General features: G+C 30.6%; 1 protein-coding gene across 4 annotated transcripts in view; it reads left to right on the top strand.

Moving 5' to 3' along the window:
• nemy (no extended memory) overlaps positions 1–20,912 on the top strand; it is a 75,694-nt gene extending 54,782 nt beyond the window's left edge. For 2 of the 4 annotated variants that reach the window (XM_065511694.1, XM_065511695.1), the window contains 4 exons: positions 17,076–17,299; positions 17,375–17,603; positions 17,789–17,965; positions 19,859–20,912. In XM_065511694.1, coding sequence (XP_065367766.1) covers positions 17,076–17,299; positions 17,375–17,603; positions 17,789–17,965; positions 19,859–20,000 — 772 coding nt within the window. In that variant the 3' untranslated portion in view covers positions 20,001–20,912. Of the gene's footprint in view, positions 1–2,338; positions 2,466–16,917; positions 17,007–17,075; positions 17,300–17,374; positions 17,604–17,788; positions 17,966–19,858 lie in introns of those variants that run through there. The other 2 variants (XM_065511696.1, XM_065511693.1) reach the window with 2 other exon arrangements.
• Positions 20,913–22,982: the final 2,070 nt, after the last annotated feature.

The following is a 22,982-nucleotide window of genomic DNA, read 5'->3' as shown; positions in this document are numbered from 1 at the left end:
TACACCACCATCGTGGGGAGGGTATATTGGGTTAGTAACGTGCAAAATTATTGTCCCAACGCCCACCTTAAAGTATACCTCAGGATCACTTTGTGAGTCGATTTATTGGACGAAATTGAATTTGATTAGAATCGGTCCATTATTTCTCCTAGCTCCTAGCCCTTCAGATAGGCAAGCTCTCATAAATATCTTAGCCATAGAGAATTATACATAGAGTCGAGACACTCCGATTTGTCAAACAAAATTACAACAAATCATATGTTTGATACAACAACAATATACATTGAGTAGCATGTATTTTGTTGTTGCAAGAGTTAGGTGTTAGACAACTGACTTAGGTTTTTGACAATTACTTGTCGTCTCTATGTTAACCTATGATCTTAGCTCTCATAAATATCCAAAACCAAATTCAGCAAAAATAAGTTTAATAAAATAAGTTAAGTAATTAGTTATAGCTACCATATAGGCCCACTTCCGAAAACCACTTTAACTAGCATAAATCTCTTAAAAATATTGGTATTCTAATAAAACTCAACAAAAATAATTTATATATATACAAAAGTCATGTCACTAAATTGTATAACGATCGGTAAACAATTAGTCATAGCTCCCATATAATGCCCAATTCCGAAAATCATTTTAATGAGAATAGATTTCTTAAAATGTTGGTATTCAAATGAAATTCAACACAAATAGGTTTCAAATATACAGAAGTCATGCGACCTAATATTATGGCGATTGGTTCATAATTAGAGTGGTGTAGGGTATCATATGGTCTGGATTGACCAAGTATAATTTCTTACTTGTTAAATATTCTATATAAATGAACGTAGAAAATTAAATTGGAAACATGTTATCATAAATGAGTGAGAATTCATAAAGCTACAGACTGGTACTTTTACATTTGTGCAGTGGTACTTTTTGAATGTTCTTTAAAAAGAAGTGTTTAAAAATGGAAGTGTTATAAATTAATTCACATTAATATTTAATATTGTATAATAAATATGTACTTATTGGGCTTGTTAGGTTATTGTGGTAATTAAATCAATGTTAAAGAAGTAAGAGTGTTATATTTGGCTGTGCCGTATTTTGTATTCGTACTATTAATATGTGGCAATAATATTATGGGGGTAGAGCCAATTATGGAGCGATCCTCATAAACGTTGGTAAAAAGATTTAGAAGCTATAAAACTTATTTATGTCCAATTTCATCACGATATTAACTATTATAAGGCAATTATTAATGTTCAATTAATTTTCTGTGAGGGATCTTGTATGAGAACAAACCTTATCGAAAAAGAATAGTTGTGAATATTTTCAGCCAGCTAGCTCCTTCGTTTGGGCCCTATCGTGTTTTCAAGATAGATCGTCTTAGAATTTTATAAGCACCCAGAATATATATACTTTTGTAGATCTGCGATGAATATTTCGAGGTGTTTCAAACGGAATGACAAAATCAATTTACTCCTCATCTTTTTTGATGGTGGTTATAAAAACACTTCTACTTCCAACTGTTAAACATTAATTGAAAATATGTATAATGAATTTTTTATTTTTATCTGAAATAATCATAAGCTCGTTTTCTGTGATCGTGGTTTTCCATACAATTGACATATCGCCCCATTTTTATTTGTTTGACTTAAGTAAATTCATAAATTTATTCAAATAAACAGAGTTCAAGTAAGATTTTTGTAAGATTCAAGTCAAAAACTCGTTGAAACCATATAATTTTTATCAAATTGTTAAGCTTTTTTGAAGATGCTATAAAATTAGTCACACTTGTTTAAATACTTAAGTATTTAAAACAAACAAATTGTCTAAAATATTTAAATTTAAAGAGAGTGAGAGAATGGAAACTTTTAAATGGGTTAAATAGTTTGATTGACATTTTAGTGAAATTGAACCTAAAAACCAATTAAACAAATTAATCATTCTAGAAACCAACACCCATCCCACAACTACACCCTCTCGTGAAAATATTTATTTGTTTTTTTTTTATACATTTCAATAAGAATTAAAATGTATTTTTGTTGTTCTGTAAACAAATGGCGCTAATGATGCAAAAGCCTGATCATATGATACATTTTCTGTATGATCATTAACAATGATAATGTGTTAAGTACTTTATCTTTATATTGCACACTCTGCTCGTCTGTATTTGATTATTTACTATGTTTATATGGCAAATAATTAAACATGTGTTAAACTGCACTTGAATGAGGAAAGGAGGGGAGGGGAGGGTTGGGGTAGATTGGTTACCCCAACCACAATACCACAAAACTAAATGCAAAATACATGCATGCAATACATCTGCACATTATATGTACATAGTTGTCAATCCTCAACCAATTAAACAGCTACAACTGGTAGTTGGTTGGAAGTGCTCCCTTTGGACATGAAAAATTATGGTCGAGTAATAGAATTAATATGGTGCACACACATATGATGAATTCGAGTACATACGGGTAAGAATCATCATTGTCTACGATTACAAATTCAAATGATATCATTTCACAACAATAATAAAAATAACAAGAAAGAAATGTTTAAATTAAATGACAGCCAGAATTGGACAGACAGACAAGGAGATGGGCAATTTTGAAAAACAAAGAAAGAATAATTTATTTAATATTTAAAAAGCTAAAACATGTGAAATTTATACGTTTTGTGTGAGTTGAAAAGTGCGTGTGTTTGGCATAATTTAAATAATTGAAAAACTAGGAAAAGTTCTGTATGTTAAGTGCACTGTGAAGTTGAAGCACTCTATAAGTGAATAAACTATATTGTGTGATGGAAGAATGTGGGATTTTAGTCAAACAAAAAGCATGTATATAATATGATACGTACAGAGATCTTTCAAGAATATTGCTACAAATATATAATGAAATTGTTTTAAGTAAGCTGTTCCTCCTAGGGAAATAAATTTTAGAATACCATCTCAGGATTATGTTAAGATTAAACAATTAAGAGTTCTATATTCGGCTGTGCTGAATCTTGTAAATCCACCATCAATTATGTGACAATTAAATATTTTGCTTAAGGTCCGATCTTCACAAAAGTTGGCAGAAAAATTTAGGTTCAACTTGTTCATCTACAATTTCATCATGACATTAAATATTATAAGACAATTATGAATATTCATTTAATTTTCTGAGGGAGATCTTGTATGAGGACTAGGGACAAATGTTGCCCGATTTTCTAGATTTATCAGGATTGCCGCATAATCAACATATTTATGACTGCTCAAACAGTATTCCGGGGGAACATTTGTATGGGGGCTAGGTGAAATCATGGACCGATATTTCCCATTTTCAATTCCAAACAAACCTTATCTTTTGAGCCCTATCGTGTTTTGAACAGATATACGGGCATACGGACGGACATAGCTAGATCGTCTATGAATCTTATGAGGACCCAGAATATACATATATCGGTCTGCGACAAATATTTTGATGTGTTACAAAGGGAATGACTTCCATCTTTTTTGATTGGTAGGTATAAAAAGTTGATTTATTATAAAGTGTTATATAAATTGGAGTCAGCAGATTTCAGAAAATCTTCTTAACGGCCATTTCCACCTGCAGCGCGACAACACTATCTCCCTCTGGATGCCAGAACATATGAATAAGCAATAGGATACTGCATGTTTACTCGCTTCTAAACCCCCTCAAGGTCTTTGATAGGATGTTCAAACTTATTATTCCTTCCAGACGGGAATGGAGAGGTGAAAACATGATTAATTGATACACAGAGAAAACAGATTCGTGATAGCAACCGAATTTGTTTCCAATCGAATGATTCGGTTGCACACATAGAATTCTAACAACAAAAAGTCAGTTGATAAAGAAGAATTTCAGTTGAGGCAACAAATTTTAGTTACCCCTTCCAAAATATTGTAGCCACAACTGTAAAATTCGGTCACTAAGATAGTATCATTCGATTGGCAACAAATTCGGTTGCTATCACGAATCTGTTTTCTCTGTGTATGATATAAGAGTATACATCAATTGCTCCAAGATGACTTGTGGCAATAGATCCGGTGTCTTCAGATGAACTCTATTTAAAGTTCTCAATATATCTTCCAGATAAAGCCAGCGTATTTCAGGCTTAGATATTGGAGATTATTGGAAACACTGTCATTTCTGTCGACAGCCAGGCAGAACTTATGTTACTGTTTGATATTACTGTCGTTTTAGGCCTTACAGGCAGACGATCTGGTCAGAGAAGAATCCTCTTTAAACCGCTTGGGGACATTAAAAGCGTAATTTTCAGAAACTTGCTTCAGAAGGCTGACAATGGTGGAGTCAAATTGGAAATATTCCAGACTGCCAGAAAATTGTGGCCTGCATACAATGAAAAACGCTGTATACAACTCTTGAATAGGAACCGGAAGACCATAACGAGACTAATAGCATTGTTAAGGGGACACAGGGAAAAATGTAAACATGCAAATTCGGACTTCCCTTCAACAGTTACTGTCGCAGCTGCCAAGATCGCGGAAAGGAAGATACAATTTTTAACCTCCTCTGTGAATGCACGCCTCTTCATTTATTGAGATACAGATTTCTGAAGATACATACATAGATCCAGCTACCTCACCAAGCTTGGTCAATATATAGTTGCCCAGGAGTTTATACCTCGTGTCACTCAGGACTGGGCATTCGCAGAGAAGCTGGAAAATCGTTTCCTCTTTTCCCTATCCTTACAGCTACGACATTGGTCGTTAAAAGGGAGTACCAGGCGATTTGCATTATTGCCTTAGACCCCTTTTCACACTAGGCAATTTAGTTGCGCAAGTCTCTTGCCCAACAACAAAACAACATGTAAAATGTTCTTCTCCTTAACCCGACATTACCTCTGGCATCAACAAACACAAGATACTTGCGCAACTAAACTGCTTGGACACCCTGCGCCATTTATTCTCAGCCTTTGTAAGAAAGTGTCTGAATATAATACTTTTAATAGTCCCCAATGGAATTGCTATTGAGACCGCAATGGAGACATCTAAAGTAGATTCCATTCTGGCTAATTCGTGTGCCTGTTCATGTGCACAGGGACTCAAACTAAGCCAATGTCAGCCTTGACAGAGCATTCTTTCATTGCCTGACTAATGAAGATGAAGTTGTGTAAGCCTTCAGTGACAGACTGTCGACAAAAATACTTATATTGCCGTATATATCCATATTCGTACACGAGAGTCACTCCTGGAGGGAATTAAGACCTTGAAAATCCTTTCAAAATCTGTATGTGGAGTTATATAATCCGAATGTTGGTATACGATCGAAGGCAGTAGGCCCAGAATCGCCGCTTGGCATATCTTCTCGATCTCCAACATATACTAAATGTGTGATATAATTGGATATCTGAATGCAATTGTTTGGATCTATTAATATTTTCACAAGCATCTGGAATTAATCTAGTTTGGACCGATCTCATTGAATTTGGAAGCAAATCGGATGATTTTATTCCACGAAAATATCATTGCAAGTGATAAATTTGACTTTTATAGTTTTCACAAAAATTTTGTTATTGAATATTCCTTTTCAATGTAGGATTTTTGACTGTCAGATACGCTAGATTGTCACTTTTCAATTTGAGCTCTTTTTAATTAAATTTTGTTCGAACCATGATACAATAAGTGTATCATGGTACGAACCATAGAGAATAGACATAGAGCGGAAACTCTCCTGGCAAAGACCTAACTCAGTTGTCAGAAACCTAAGTGGTGAGAATGTATTAGTAGAAGAAACAATGTGAAAACAAAAACAACACTCGTATGTGTGATTATTTTGAGTAATTTTTTTGTTTGAGTTTTTTTCTAGTTTTCGCTCTATGTTTCTCTATGGTTCGAACAATTTATTTATAGAACCCTATATACATATATCCTTACTATATAGAAAGTAAAATTTTGAAAGACAGAGTACAACATTTAAGTAACAAATTATTTATCTAAAAAAGTTTAAACAATATAATAAACTTAAATACCCAATACATTTTCGCTTATAGCACAGACTACAAAAAAAAAGTAGACAAATATTTCAATTTCTTAAGCACACATTTTATAACAATATTCATAAGAGGCTGCAAAAATAATACAGAGTAGTGAGTGAAAAATGATCATACAAAATGAGATCATAAATTTTACAAACTAATACATACATTTTATTTTGATTTGTTTTGCTTTAAATCCTTGTGTAACTTTAGCAGGAAAAACCATTATGTACTCGTATCTAACAGAAATACATGTTTCTATGAGATTTACAAATGCAATTTGATTTCTTTCAAAAAAATCCATAAAGCACAAACAAATTTGTAAGTGATTTAATAGTTTTACATCATTTTAATAATAATAATGATGATGATCACTGTCATAATCGACGTACTCAATGTGCGCACTCATGATGACGTTCATTCAACACACACACACACTTTATTCGAGGTCAATGAACTGCATTCATTTTTTTTTTATATTTAAATTATTATGTACGAAATTGTTAGTTTAGTAGGATTATTTTTATTTAGTTTGTTGAAATTTTCTTCGTTAACATAAACATGATATTACAGCAGAGAGTCATAAACTTTTATTGGAAAAAAATTGCAAAAAAATTAACCTCAACAATAACTGCTAATTTAGAATGATTACAAAATGGTGAAGGAATATTAATAGAGAAGAAGTAAAGTCATATATGACAACTAGATAGTTTAATGAGAGCCAAAGTCTATTGTCAAAACCCTAATTCATGAAAAACAAATAGTAGTCGGACGGGGCACGGTCTAGACTATAAAGCGGGTGAGGCACAACATCCCAACCACTTCATTCTAAATACTTTTTAACAGATATTGCAACATGTGGCCGAGCGTTGTCATTATGGAATATTACGGTTTCATGTCTGGCCGCATAAAATCTCTTACGCTTCGGGTTATTGTAATGGATACATTTTTCATCGCAAGGTCCCTCAGCTTCAATTCGTATGGTACCCAATTTCCTCCAATTCTTGGTCTTGAATTTTTGTCTTCCGTGTCTAAATCACCACTTCTGAACCGCTTCATTGAAACCGGAACACATTCACCATAAGCTTCGGTGCGCAATCGGTTTGCTTCAGCCGCACTTTTTTTCAGATTAAATTAGTAAAGCAAACTTTCCGAACATAAATAATGCTTTGTTGGTACAAAATTCGACATTTTCGTATGAAGAAAACTTTTGTAAACCAGTTAATAAAGGGTTTTTCATTAAGCGCTTCTTATCTTTAAATTTAAATAAGTAAGAGACCTATATTCTTATATACCCTTCACCAAATTATACTTCAATATACAAATTTTAAATATTTTCAGGTAAACAACATTTTTTTCCAAAGTTTTTTTTCGAATTGTTATTTAATTTTTTTTTTTAAATTTTAAAATTAATTTTTTTTTAAATTTTTAAAAAAAAATTTTTGTTTTTAAAATTTTTTTTTTGTAAAAAAAAAATTCAGGTTAAAAAATATTTTTTCGGATTTTGACCCATTGTAGATCCAATTTACTATGGTCTTATATACGTCGTTGCAAAGGCCTTTGAAATATCTATCATTAGATATATAATGAATTAGTAATCCAGATATAGGTCAAAAATCGAGGTTGTCCTGGTTTATTTCTCACATCTCAACCATTTGTGGACCGTTTTTGCTGATTTTAAATAGGAAACTTCTCGAAAGCATGTCTGACAGAATTAATGAAGATTTGGATCCCGAAGATATCTGGGGTCTTTAGAAAATTAATTTCAACAGACAGACAGACGGACGGACGGACATGGCTTAATCGACTCCACTGTTTATAAGGATCCAGAATATATCGTCCCCTTAATTAAACAATAGTGTATAATTTTTTGGCCATTTCGAAATAATTGAGTTTAAAATTTTTGTGTTAGTAGACATCTGGAACAAAAGTAATATTTGATCTTTTGACCCACTTTGTGGAAGTAGAATTTCAACAAATTTTTACCACATATAGAATAAGTTATGTAGATTCTTATTATGCAATGGTGTATATTGCTTATACACTATTGTTTTATTGAGGGGACTATATATACTTTATAGGGTCGGAAAATTATATTGTGGAAATTACAAACGGAATGACAAACTTATATATACCCTTCTCACGAAGGTGAAGGGTTTGAAGGCCTATCGATGTCATTATATATGGAATATAACATCGTGCTAATGTCGGCAGCGGCTTCGCTGGGTGGTGCCTATCCGAAATATCAAATTTTCCATGATTCTGACAGACAGAATTTGACCGATGGCATGGGTTATGCTGGCTTTGAGGTCCGCTGTGATTCGTGGCTTATTCGCATAGATCTGTGACTTAAGAAAACCCACAATCTCGATGGCCAGTTCACATCACCTATACGTGAGATGACCATGCCCTCAAATCGCTCGTGCAGAATGCTAGATGTGGCATGAGCTGTGTGGTACTTAGCGCATAGTGGTGTCCATATCATCCAATTCAGGTCAAATGAAGTTGATAATCAGCGACCTATAGCGCCCTATAGTTGACGGTAATGGCCTGGCCAATATCGTTCTCAATGCAATATGGACCGGTGTTGCCACACAGAGAAAACAGATTCATGTTCACAACCGAATTTGTCGCCAATCGAATTTTGTCGGTTGCACGTACTATCACAAAATCTGATTGGCATGACTGAATATATGGTAGCTGTGTTATTCTCTTGCTGAATTAATGGTAGACTCAACTGTTTAAAATAAAATAATTCGGTAGTAAGGACAGAATATGTTAGTGGTGATAATTACGATTTTTTCTAGCACATGATTTAAGTTAAGGACGTTTCTAACTTTTCTCCCATTTATTGATAAAAATAGAATGTGTTTATTCTTAAAATATGTACAAAATCTTAATATATAAAGGAAAAGTGTGTAATTAACATTGCAATATTTTCACTTATTTGAAATTTTTAAAATGGTAGTGGTTATTTGACATATTTTCTTGTTTAGATTGAGGCTGGTTTAGAACTTGAATAATCTTGACATTTCTGTGTCTATAAATAAAATGAGTGAAATAATTCATTCAGGAAAACAATGTGAGAACAAAAGATTAACATACATTTTAAAACCCAGAAAAATGTATCGGTGTTTTGTTGACGAGTTCAAGATAGCGTGGATATTTTCTATTGCGAAAGAACTATCGACGGTCATAGGCTGACTCCTCGCAAGTAACTTCCAAGATGAGATAGTGCTAAACGATTCCTTATCATACAGATTTGATTGTTGTTATGAAACCTAAAAAAATATTTGAACACGTCTTTAATAAATAGTTTAAGATAAATCCAATAAACTCACACTTTAATGTAAATCTCCTAATGCTCATTTGTTAAGTTAAAAAAATTAGTAGATCATTGTTTTGTTTAAATTTGCAAAATTAAAAATATTTTAGACAAAATAAATTATTTTGTGAATTTCAATTTATTTTATACAAGCTAAACGTTTTGTCAAAAATTTCTACCAATAGAAATTTTTCTTTCGGTTGAGAACACCGAATTTGAATTTTTCATTCGTAATCGAATTTTTCGATTACAACCACTAATATTTGGGGATTGAACGAATATTGCTGAATTTAATTTAGTCATGGTAGACGAATTAATAACTAAAATTTTAGAAAACATTAGGATGGTTAAGATAACTAATATTAGTATTGTCAGAACCATAATTCGATTGAAATTGTGTTTTTACAATTCCTATCATAGAAAATCTATTGAAATTATAGTTTTTTAATTATGATACCTTAATTTCAGTTCATCTCATTAAATATTTAAAATGGGAACTGATTTCCAATCGAACTCTTTTCTGTGTGCACCAGCTCAATATCCACACCAAACAATGACTTTTTCGGAATGCATTGTACCGTTCTCTGATATCATGTTGATTTTTATAGTCCCAAATTCGAAAATTTAGTTTGTTTACTTACCCTTTCATCCAGAAATGGGCCCCATCGCTGAAGTCGATTTTGACTTCTACTGGTACCATACTTCTTTTGGTACCATAGACTCACTACTACAATTTAGTAATTCTAGTTTACAATTTTGGTACTTTTCTGAAGTGAACCTTTATATTTTGTTATGAGGCACGAATTCATAACACTTGGAAGAGTCGTCTTGAAATTCATGTTTTTCTTAATTTGTTTCTAATCAAAGGCAAATATAAAAAAAAAATTGTAGACCCTTCGTTGACAATGTTGCCAAAAAGTCTCCAAAATAGTCGACAAAACTTGGAGACACCCAGGTTTCCTTCAAGGGAAGAATATACTTTTTTATTCTTCCTCAAAAGTTTAGATTAAGGAACTCCATGACTGGTCCCATTTAGTTTATCTGTTACAATATTTTTTTACATTTGTTTCAAGCTTTTTCTGAAAACGTTTTGGGAACCACTGTTTGTTTATGCTGCACTGTTTTCAAATTTTGTAGTTTAGCTTTTTCCTCATTTTTTTACTTTTATTTTATTTTTGCATCAGCGAAAACAATGTCGATTTTTCTTTCACTTTTCACAATCGAGTGGGGCTACAAAATAACAGCAACAACAAACTACTCTCTAGCAGTGCACTGCAGTGTCGTCATCATCATCAGCAGCAACATCATCAAACATTTAATGTTTCGGTTGTGGTTACAAAAACGATGAAAAAAATCAAGACTCGTGCGAAAAATATTCGCTTGCCTTTACTATTTAAATTAATAAAATTTAGACAGTTCGCTAGTATTAGCCCGGTCTAAACGACAAACAACAACATTAATACCGTATATTTAATGCTTAAATGCAAAAACAAACATTTAGCTGGTGTAAATAAATGTAGCTATTTATTGGTAGAAAGTATTTTAAATGATTTTCCGTTTCAGACATGGGGAACAGGTTTCGATGTTTGTTTATAGTTATAATTTTTGGTGTCTCTTTTCGTTTTTTGTTTTTTTTTTTGGAAGTTCATGTGTTAAGGTCATACAGGTGGTTGATTTATCAAAAAAAAAAAGAACTGTAAAATGTTTGAACTTGGTTTCAAAAGTGGCAATTTCTTTTTTTACTTTAGCCATTGTCTCAATTGTTTAAAGTTCAAATGTTAGATTTTTGAGTTTTGGTTATGTGCTTTACAACAGTGAATTTTGTGGTAGTTGCAAATTGTTTACAGATTGATCATCATACACTTACAATACCAGTCGAAGTTTAGTTAGTGGCTGTCAATAGGCAAAGATTTATGTGCGATAAACTTTAAAATGAAAGTGAAATTACGGAAGTTATTTTTGTTGGTCTATTGAATGGATTTTTTGATTAAGGAAATTTTTGATTAAGATATAACATTAATGGAAGATAAAGAAATAAGGGGAGTTTTCTTTGAATGTTCGTTATTTTTTATTGAAAGAAACATTTAATTAATTTCTCATTACATATAGGAACAATATAGTTTGAACAAGAATTCCCAATTTCCCGGACGATTCAGTTTTTTGGCTGGCAAATTCCACATGGTTGGTTTACGTGGTGCCTCGCTATACACAAGCCCTCAAGTAGAATCTACAGTAAGTGACAAACTAGGGTTCTAATTTTCCGGATTTTTATACCCTTCGCCACGAGTGGCAAGGGTATATATAAGTTTGTCATTCCGTTTGTAATTTCTACATTTTTCATTTGCGACCCCACAAAGTACATATATATGTATATTCTGGATCGTTATAGATAACGAAGTCGATTTATCCATGTACGTCTGTATGTTGAAATCAACTTTCCGTAGACCAGTTGCTATTTAAAATCGACAAAATCGGCCCACAAATGGCTGAGATATAAGGAAAAAACCGGGAAAACCTAGATTTTTGGCCTATTTTTGATCTATATCTGGATTACTAAGTCATTAATATAGACAATATGGATATCTAATGATAGATATTTTAAAGTCCATTGCAACGATGTATATAAGACCATAGTAAGTTGAACCTACAATGGGTCAAAATCGGGAAAAATATTTTTTAACCCGAATTTTTTTTTCATGAAAAATTTTTTTGTCATAAATTATTTTTCCAAAAAAATTTTTTTTTTAAAATTAAAAAATATAAAAAAAAAATTGGAAATAACTTTTTAAAAAAAAAAAAAATAAAAAAGGGTATCTAAGATTCGGCACAGCCGCCCTTAACTCATGCAAAGCATTGTGTTGGAACTAGGAAAATTGATTATGGGAAGGAGGAAAGGGGGAGTAGTATTTGTAGATATTCTATTTGAACTTTCCTACATTGAAAATGACAGGGAAGACTTCAGCTGGAAGTTTGTTCCACATACGGACAGTACAGCTAAAAAACGAATTTTCCCTATACTGTGTTGTGCGGTTCACTGGCCAATCGACGACAAAGGGATGTGTTCTTGATGAAAAACGTGTATAACGTAAAAATCTGCGGGCATCAGGAAAAAGTTCCCTAATTTCATCAGAACACATTCCATTGTAGTACCGATAGAACAGTGAAACGCAGTCCACATTGCGTCTATGCTCCAGCGAATCAATAGAGTTGGATACCCTACTGTCACCAATAATCACCTACGCCTTCTCCTGTGCGCGTTCGAGAAGCTCCAAAATAGACTTTGAAGCATCGGCCCATGGAGTTGTATACCTTTTTCCGCACTTGGAAAATGTGTTTAGACGGTCGAGACTTTGAAACACCGGCCCATACATGGAAGTTGGTGAGGAGATCATATGGAGTGAAGTAATTCCTACACCGTTTCAGATAGCTGAGACACTTGAATACCTCTTTCGATACTTGAAAAATGTGTTTAAACCAGCGGTCATCATATTGTATTCTCATGCGCAGGACATCAAGAGCGTCGGATTCCACAATATTTTCACCATCCATAGATACAGATGAAACAACATACAAAACTGAGTCTTGGGACCGTAGAAAACTACCCTATTTGCACGACCTCATTCAGAGCTTCTCACAAGGAATCATTCATGGTTTGCATCATTGTCGCAATCTCCGTCAGGCTTGGTCTATAACTGAATGAATATGAATGGCAAATGTTGCTGACATCTGCTAAATTATAGATAGAGTTGGAAATTTGAAGTAGAAGTTTGTTTAGAAAAATAGAGTAGGAGAAAGAACGGAACCTTGTGGTACTCCTGAATTTTTCTTGAACTCGTTTGATGAGATCACATCTATAAGAATAGAATAGATAGGGTTGGAAGTTTGACGTAGAAGTTCTTTTAGAAAATAAGAAATAGAGTAGGAGAAAACACGGACCCTTGCGGTACCCCTGAATTTATCTTGAACTCGTTTGATATGATCCCATCTATAAAAACTATAGTTTGATCTCTGAGAAAGCTCGATATAAATCGAAAGAAGTTATTACAGACACTAAAATCAATAAGTTTTGATAAATGTGCATCATGCCACACTCTATCGAAATATCTAGAGCTACCAATTTACTTTCGCCAAAACGGCGAATAGAACGACACCATTTTTCCGATAGGAAGGCTAGCAAGTCTCACGTAGGCGTCCTCTACAAAAGCCATACTGCCGGTCGCTGAGTAGATTGTTGGACTCTAAATATTTCACAAGAAGGTAATTAACTTTGGAAAGGGCTGAACAAATTGCTATTAGGCGATAATTTTCAGGGTTGTTAGACTCTTCCTTTTTAGGAATTGGCGTTACATTAGCAACCTTCCAATATATTGGAAATTTGGTGAAAAGGTTATCTAATGGACGAGCTATTGTCGAAGAACACTGCTTCAAGACCAGTGCTGGTATACCATCTATACGGGCTCGAATGAAAATACTTCCGGCAATTGAGAATTACTTGCGAATAATTCAGCTAAAAGGTTAGCTTTATCAACCGGGTCAGTGAATATTTCGCCATCCTTTAAACGAGTCGGAACTGAAGAAATGGCCTTAGTGAAATGGCTAGAGTGCTTAAAATTATAAAAAAGTTTTAAAGTTAATTTTATAAATATTTAAAAAATTCCTCAGTTTGACATCAAATACATAAAAAAAGTTAATTACTACTACATTTTTATATTAAAACCTCAACAAAACGTTAGAAAAATCTCTGCTAATTGTTTTTAAATTTATTTTATTTAATCTCATCTTACGTTTCGTCATAGTTTTCCAATTCAATTTACAAGTTTTTGCTATAAATTTAAACCTCTAAAGTTCAAACTTATTTAATTCAATTAGCAACTATAGTCGAGTGTTTATCATCAAAAGATGAGAGTATATTGATTTTGTCATTCCGTTTGTAACTCATGGAAATATTCATTGCAGACCCAACAAAAGTATTCAGGGTCCTAACGCGATCTAGCTATGTCCGTCCCTCTGTCTGTCTGTTGAAAACACGATAGGGCTCAAAAGAAAGCAGCACAAATACTCTCTGTTGATAAGCTTTATTTTGTATTGAAAATGGTCAATATCGGTTCAAGATTTCACCTAGCCCCCATACAAATGTCCCTCCAGGAATACTCTTCGAGCAGTCATAAATATGTTGATTATGCGGCAATCATGATACAATTTTGCACAAATCAGTTCTAAGTACTCTGATATTATACTGTAAAGTATGGCGAAAATCAGGCAACATTTGTTCCTAGTCCCCAAACAAGGCCCCCTCAGAAAATGATTTGAATATTCATAATTGTCTTATAATAATTAATATCGTGATGAAATTAGACATAAACAAGTGAGGATCGGTCCATATTTTATTGTCAATAAATAAAAAATAAAAAAATACCCAAATATTGATGGAGGGTGTACAAGATTCTGCACAGCCGAATATAATACTCTTACTTGTGCATATCATTTCTGTTTGTTTCGCTTTAGCTGCATAAATTTTCAATTTCTTATTTTTACAAAAATCATGACATTTTTTAAATGAAGTAATTACATTTGAACGCTTGTTTAATTTGACCATTATAAGTTGTTTGTTATTTTGCTATAATTTTCTGTTTCTAAATTATGTAAAAAATTATGTTTAAATAAATGTAGACAATTTTCTCTATTGAAAGTGAAATTAGTTTAAGTTTATTGTACATTTGCATTATGATGTTAATTGAGAGATTCTGGGTTGAATGAATGAATGAATGTTTGCTAAATTGCAAAGCTGAAAGAAATACAAAAAAAAAAAGATTTCATTAACATGTTAAATAAATGTATAATTTAAATGCATTTTTGTAATGGAGGTGAATGGTTCAAAATAATTAAGACAATTAAAAGTTCAAAACAAGTCAACAAAATCGAACAAATTTTAAAGGCTTTTTAAACCACTACACAATTTTGATGTATTGTGGTTCCAGTAGTACGAATATGGTGCAAATTCTTAATTTTATGGAGAGGTTTTTTTAAAAAAAAATTTAGGTAAAATTATAAATTTTTTTAGACGTTTCTGCACATAATTAATGATAGCTCAAATAGTGTTAATCCGATGTTATTAAAATAAACTTAGAAAAGTTGAGATTTACATAGCCTTTAATCCGTTTATACATTGCGTATCAATCGTCTTAGTAGTTTCGGAGTTATAATAACAAATTTTAGCAAAAAAATATTTTTTATGTGAAAATAGCAAATTTTTTTGTTTTAAAAAAATCATGAAAAATCGAAAACGTCAAAAATTGTTCAGATTTATTAATTTATCGAAATTCCACATGTAATACGAACAAAATGAGATATCAATCATAAAAATCTATGGTTTCATTTCGAATTTATTCACAATTAAGTGAATTCGCTCATTTTCACAAAATTTTAGTTTTTCGTTTGATATGCATAATATTAAATAGTTTTAATCTTCATTCGATTGATTGAATTTTGAAAACATTTTCCCCAGGCTTTGTACAAACTTTCATATATATATTGCATTTCAATCGGCTCAGTAGTTTCGGAGTTATAATAACAAATTTATGCAATAAATATATTTTTTACGTGAAAATAACAAAATTTTTTGTATAAAAAAAATCACGAAAAATTGAAAACGGGAGATATTGTCCAGATTTATTACTTTGTCGCAAAGCCACGTGTAATAGGAACAAAACGAGATATCGATCATAAAAATCGATGAATTCTTTTTGAATTTATTCACAATTAAGTGAATTCGCTCATTTTCACAAAATTTTAGTTTTTTGTTTGATATTCATAAAATTGAATAGTTTATGAACTTCATTCGATTGATTGAATTTTGAAAACGTTTTTCCCATGCTATGTACAAATTTTCGTATATATATTGCGTTTCAATCGGCTCTGTAATTTCGGAGTTATAATAACAAATTGAAGCAAAAACTATATTTTTTATGTGAAAATAGCATTTTTTTGTTTAAAAAAATCACGAAAAATCGACAACGTCAAAAATTGTTCAAATTTATTACTTTATCGTAAAGCCTCATGTAATAGGAACAAAATGAGATATCGATCATAAAAATTGATGGACTCTTTACGAATTTATTCCCAATTATGTGAATTCGCTCATTTTCTCAAAATTTTAGTTTTTTGTTTGATATAGCATTTAGTTTATTTTAATAATATCGGACTAACCCTTTTTGAGTTATCATTAATTATGTGGAGAAACGTCTAACAAAATTGATAATTTAACTTAAAAATTTTTTTTAAAAAAAATCTCTCCATAGTATTGAAAAATTTTACCATTTTCAGTGGTTCTTCAAGCCTTTTTTGCTCATTCTCTGCTTTTATAAAATCGTTGCTCGTCGCTTTGATAAATGCTTGGCTTGTCGCTCCATTCTGTTCTTAGCCTTAGGCATAAACAATCATATGACTCTTTAGGGGGTTAAGTTTGTTTACATAACTCTCTATGTTTCAATAATTTGTAAATTGTCTTGAAATTTATAAAAAAAAATATATTTTTCCATCAAAACCAAATGACTTGCTTAAAAAATCTCAACATTTTTAGACGAATTTCCCGGGATAGAAATGCTTATGGTCATAGCATGTCTTTTAATGAGGATTTTGTTAAAGAATTGAATACCGTAATGAGGCATGGTCAGAGAAGAAGAAGTCCCATGTAGGCCCCTTAAAAAACTTTTATATTAAATTCAATAATTTAACAAAATTTTGTTTCTTTCCTTTGCAGACGCTACGAAGAAGATCCCGAAAATGCCTGGCATTGTGGTTCGTGGTTTGAATATTTATTAATTGTCATCTTGTCCACCATACTGTTGGTGGGCGTGCTGGTGTTGACTTTGTTCTGGGTCATATTCTATAGGGGTGGCTTTGCATGGTCGGAAAATCCTGATTTGCAATTCAATTTACATCCTGTTTTAATGGTGGCTGGTTTCATAACATTCTCGGGATTTTGTAAGTTTAAATAAAGGCATAAATATGTAATAAAATTAATTAATGATTGTATGATTTATTCTCCAAAAATTTCAGCTATACTTTTGTATCGTCTGTGCCGTTGTTTGAAACATATTTATGTTAAACTGGTTCACATGCTGTTCCATGCCTGTGCCATACCATGTATTGCTTTGGGATTTTTGTCTGTATTCGATTCGCACAATCTATCAGAGCCTCCCAAGCCCAACTTCTATAGTTTACACACATGGTTGGGTTTCGTGACAATGGGCATGTTTGTAATGCAATTTGTCATCGGTTTCTTCAGGTTGGTTTATTTATTATTATTTCTTGTTTAAAAACTATTGTAATCATCTTTTTGACTTGATCTTTATTGATGATTATGATGTTGAAGATGATGTTGTCATTCTATTGTACTCTCATATTATTATTATTATTGTTTCATTTCTGTGTAATATTTAATTTTGTATTTTTGTGTAATTATTATTATAGTTTTTTGATTTTATTATGCTGTGAGAATCGCACTTACAACTGTCGTGCCACAATGGTACCCATACACGCCAGTTTTGGTTTGGCCAATTTTATGATGGCTGTTGCCACCTGTGTTACCGGTCTGGTGGAAAAAGAACGTCAACTGGTGAGCGGTGCAAATGGTGAAAATGCATTGAGGTATGTTATTAATCAATTTAAATATGTATATTTCATAATTCTGTAGAGTCTGTAGTTCCCCCCAGATATATAAGAAATCACCAAGTTTTTCAAATAATTTAAAAACTAAAATTTTGTGAAAATGAGCGAATTCATTTAATTGTGAATAAATTCGATGGATGGATTAAATGGATTTTTATGATCGATATCTCATTTTGTTCCTATTACATGTGGCTTTGCGATAAAGCAATAAATCTGAAAAATTCTGCCATTTTCGATTTTTCATGATTTTTTTAAAACAAAAAAATATGCTATTCTCACGTAAAAAATATATTTTACTTCAATTTGTTATTATTACTCCTAAACTACCGAGCCGCTTTAAACGCAATATATAAATGAAAATTAGTGCATAGTATAAGGAAAATGTTTTCAAAATTTAATCAATCGAAAGAAGAACATTAACTACTCATTTGTATGTATAACAAATAAGAATCAAAAATTTTGTGAAAATGAGCGAATTCACCCAATTGTAAATAAATTTGAAAACAATCAAGCGATTTTTCCGATCGATATCTCATTTGGTTCCTATTACATGTGGCTTTGAGACAAAACAATAAATCTGAACAATTTCATGCATTTTATATTTTTCATGATTTTTTTAAATAAAAAAATTACCTATTTTCACTTAAAAAATATATTATTTGCTTCAATTTGTTATTATAACTCCGAAATTACTGAGCCGATTGAAAAGCAATATATATGTGAAAATTTATACATAGCATGGGGAAAATATATTCAAAATTCAATCATTCAAAAGAAGAACATTAACTACTCAATTTTTTGTATATCATACAAAAAACTAAAATTTTGTGAAAATGAGCGAATTCACTTAATTGTGAATAAATTCGAAAAGAATCCATCATTTTTTATGATCAATATCTCATTTTGTTCCCATTACATGTGACTTTTCGATAAAGTAATAAATCTGAAAAATTTCAGACGTTTTAAATTTTTCATGAATTTTTTAAAACAAAAAAATTTGCTATTTTTATGTAAAAAATTTAGTTTTTGCTTCAATTTGTTATTATAACTCCGAAATTACTGAGACGATTGAAATACAATATATATATAAAAGTTTGTAAATAGCATAAGGAAAATGTTTTCAAAATTTAAATAATCGAAAAAAGAACATTAACTCTCAATTTTATGTATATCTAACGAAAAACTAAAATTTTGTGAAAATGAGCGAATTCACTTAATTGTAAATAAATTTGAAAACAATCAAGCGATTATTCCGATCGATATCTCATTTTGTTACCATTATATGTGAATTTGCGATAAAGTAATAAATCAGAAAAATTTTAGCTGTATTCGATTTTTCATGATTTTTTCAAAATAAAAGTATTTGATACTTTCATGTAAAAAATATATTTTTTGCTTCAATATGTTATTATAACTCCGAAATTACTGAGCCGATTGAAACGCAATATATATATGAAGGTTTATACATAGCATGGGGAAAATGTTTTCAAAATTCAATCAATTGAAAGAAGAACATTAACTACTCAATTTTATGTAGAAAATAAAAAACTAAAATTTTGTGAAAATTAGCGAATTCACTTAATTGTGAATAAATTCGAAAATAATCCATCTATTTTTATGATATATATCTCATTTTGTTCCTATTATATGTGGCTTTGAGACAAAGCAATAAATCTGAACAATTTCAGGCATTTTATATTTTTCATGATTTTCTTAAAACAAAAAAATTAGCTATTTTCACTTAAAAAATAGATTATTAGCTTCAATACTGCTGGAACTACAATACAACAAAATTGTATAGTGGCTTAAAAAGCCTTTAAAATCTTTCGATTTTGAAACACATTTCTAACAATTTTTTTCTTCTCGTTACAGCACCCGAAATTCCGAAATCGAACATTATATTATGAACTCCCTGGGCATAGTTTTGGTGGCCTTAGGCATTATTGTTTCTGTAGCTGTTAGACGATCAAATGCTCCAGCCACTGCCAAAGTCTATGTAACTGAACGGATTTAAGTTCAACGACGACCACAACAAAAAAGACATGATTTTCAACAAATTCAAAGAAAATTTCCTTTGAATCAACCAATTATACTTCTAATACCACCATCACCACCCTCATTCTTTGATTTGAATCAGAATCAAGAGAATAATTTTTGTTGATTTTAAATTTAAAAAAAAATTAATATTTTGTTATTGTATGATTTTGTTTAAATAATATTTTTTTTTACATAAAAAATAATATTGTAATTTTGTTTTCTATTATTTTTTTAAAAAACAAAATTATGAAATAATCAAAAACGCATATCTAAGTAAATAAATAAATAAAAAAATCATTTAACAAATATTCAAAAAATTATGCCAAAAATTAAAAAAAAAAATTATATAAAAAATCGGAAACTTTTACATAAATTATAATCAAAATATTATATAGTAACTAGTAAATAATAAATATACCACAATATGATAAATTTAATCATGTTAATTTTTTTCTATTTGGTTTCTAAATATTTTTAAAATTTCTTTAACATAGACTCTTATTAAGTAGTTTGTATCTAGATGTTTTATTTTTTTTCCAGAATCTCGAGAAAATCGTTATTTCTTTTCTTTTTGTATACATAGCAAGAAATTTTCCTTTTCCCAAAACTAAAATCAAAAAACCAAAATAAAAACAGAACCAGTTCAAAAACTATATAATATATAAACAATTAAAAAAAAATGCCACAAATTATTACTAATATTTAAGAAATAATTGTAGTTAATTATTCATTTTTTATTATGTGTTTTTATTTTTAATTTTTTTTGTAAAACAATCTACAACAACAAAATATTTGCTAAGACATTATTAAAATCAAAAAAACAAGAATCTTAAATGATTATTATACAATTATTATTATTAATAATAAACAATTATTTATTTTAAATGGATGTTTTAAAGAAAATTTTAATGAAATGTTAATATTTCAAAGAATATTGATTTAAGAGGTAAGTAATTCATTACGTCTTCTATATATATAAAAATGAAATGGTCCATGTATGTAATGGCATCACGTGAGAACGGCTGGAGCGATTTGGCTGATTTTTTTTTATTCGATTAGAAATTTTTAGGAGATGGTTTGTAACGAAAATAATTCAAAAATTCCGGGTAAAACTCGGATCTTTCTTTTAGTCCAGTCAACTGTAATAAAAAAAAGGTCCCTAAAGTATGCAGTACAAATTTAGATATTTTATTTGCAAATAAAGACAGGCAGGTGTATGTGGGTTGGAGAAACTTGAAGAACTAACATTAGTAAATGCTACCGGGCGAAGCCGAGCGGGCCAACTACACCAATTGTATTTCAGAAATTTCCAATTGAATTTCAGAAATTTCTAATTATATTTCAGAAAATTCCAATTCAATTTCAGAAATTTCCATTTATATTTCAAAAATTTCCAATTATATTTCAGAAATTTCTAATTATATTTCAGAATTTTCTAATTATATTTCAGAATATTCCAATTATATTTCAGAACTTTCTAATTGTATTTCAGAATTTTCTAATTGTATTTCAGAATTTTCCAATTGTATTTCAGAAATTTCCATTTGTATTTCAGAATTTTTAATTTATATTTAAAATGTTTCCAAATGTATTTCAGAATTTTCCAATTGTATTTCAGAATTTTCTATTTGTATTTCAGAAATATCCATTGGTATTGCTATTAGAATTTTCTGAAATACAAATGGATATTTCTGAAATACAATTGGAAAATTCTGAAATACAATTGGAAACTTTTTAAGTATAAAATAAAAATTCTGAAATACAAATGGAAATTTCTGATATACAATTGGAAAATTCTGAAATACAATTGGAAATTTCTGAAATACAATTAGAAATTTCTGAAATATAAATGGAAAATTCTGAAATATAATTAGAAAATTCTGAAATATAATTAGAAATTTCTGAAATATAATTGGAAATTTCTGAAATATAAATGGAAATTTCTGAAATATAAATGGAAATTTCTGAAATTGAATTTGAATTTTCTGAAATATAATTAGAAATTTCTGAAATTCAATTGGAAATTTCTGAAATACAATTAGAAACTTCTGAAATACAATTGGAAATGGTGTAGTTTTTAAAAAAAATATTATTGATCCAATTACTTATTAAAAAGTTCTATTAAAAGATTAATTGAAAATAATTCGTTTACAAATTGATTGATTTAAAACAACGTGATGAGTTTCGACCTTGTTCATGCTCGATCATATCTTTAGCTTAGTGAGCAAACGTGCTAAGTCCACTTGAGATATTAATACCAAACGCTAGAATAAGTATAACTACACTGTTCTCGTAAACAAAGTTTATAAATATTTAGTTTTTTCTCCTTGTGGTATGCAAAAGTGCTAAGAACATTTTATTTTGTTGAAATTGCAATATTATTGTTACGAATTTGAATTAGCGATTTGAATTTAACGGTCTGTAGCAACATTAATCGTGTTTATAAACATGTCCATCAGTAGAAGCGGTTGATTAGCATTGTTTATAAGTATGGCAACACAAAAGTTTAAGCTGCTAACATTAACATCGAAAGCTTTAGAATTCGAATAAACGAGCTTTGACCGTTAAGAACAATCTAGGCCACTCCGATGCAGATGGCAGTGTGAATAAATAGTGAGTGCGGTTGCAGTAGTGGATGAGTATAATTTGAAACATCGTTAAGTAAAGACATTAACCATAGAGAAACATAGAGCGGAAATTAGAAAAAAAACTCAAACAAAAAAATTACTCGAAATAATTACACATACGAGTGTTGTTTTTGTTTTCACATAGTTTTTTCTACTAATACATTCTCACCACTTAGGTTTTTGACAACTGAGTTAGGTCTTTGACAGGAGAGTTTCCGCTCTATGTCTATTCTCTATGACATTAACTGTATTACCAGTACATTTTACTAAACTGCTTTTTATTTTCAATCAAAAGTATCCGGTTTATTTAAAGGAATAAACCACGTTTTTAA

This window comes from Calliphora vicina, chromosome 5 (assembly GCF_958450345.1).
Source record: "Calliphora vicina chromosome 5, idCalVici1.1, whole genome shotgun sequence".
In the NCBI taxonomy this organism is placed as follows: Eukaryota; Metazoa; Arthropoda; class Insecta; order Diptera; family Calliphoridae; genus Calliphora; species Calliphora vicina.
Note: the sequence above shows the minus strand (reverse complement) of the source record. Positions and strands in the feature narration are given on the sequence as shown.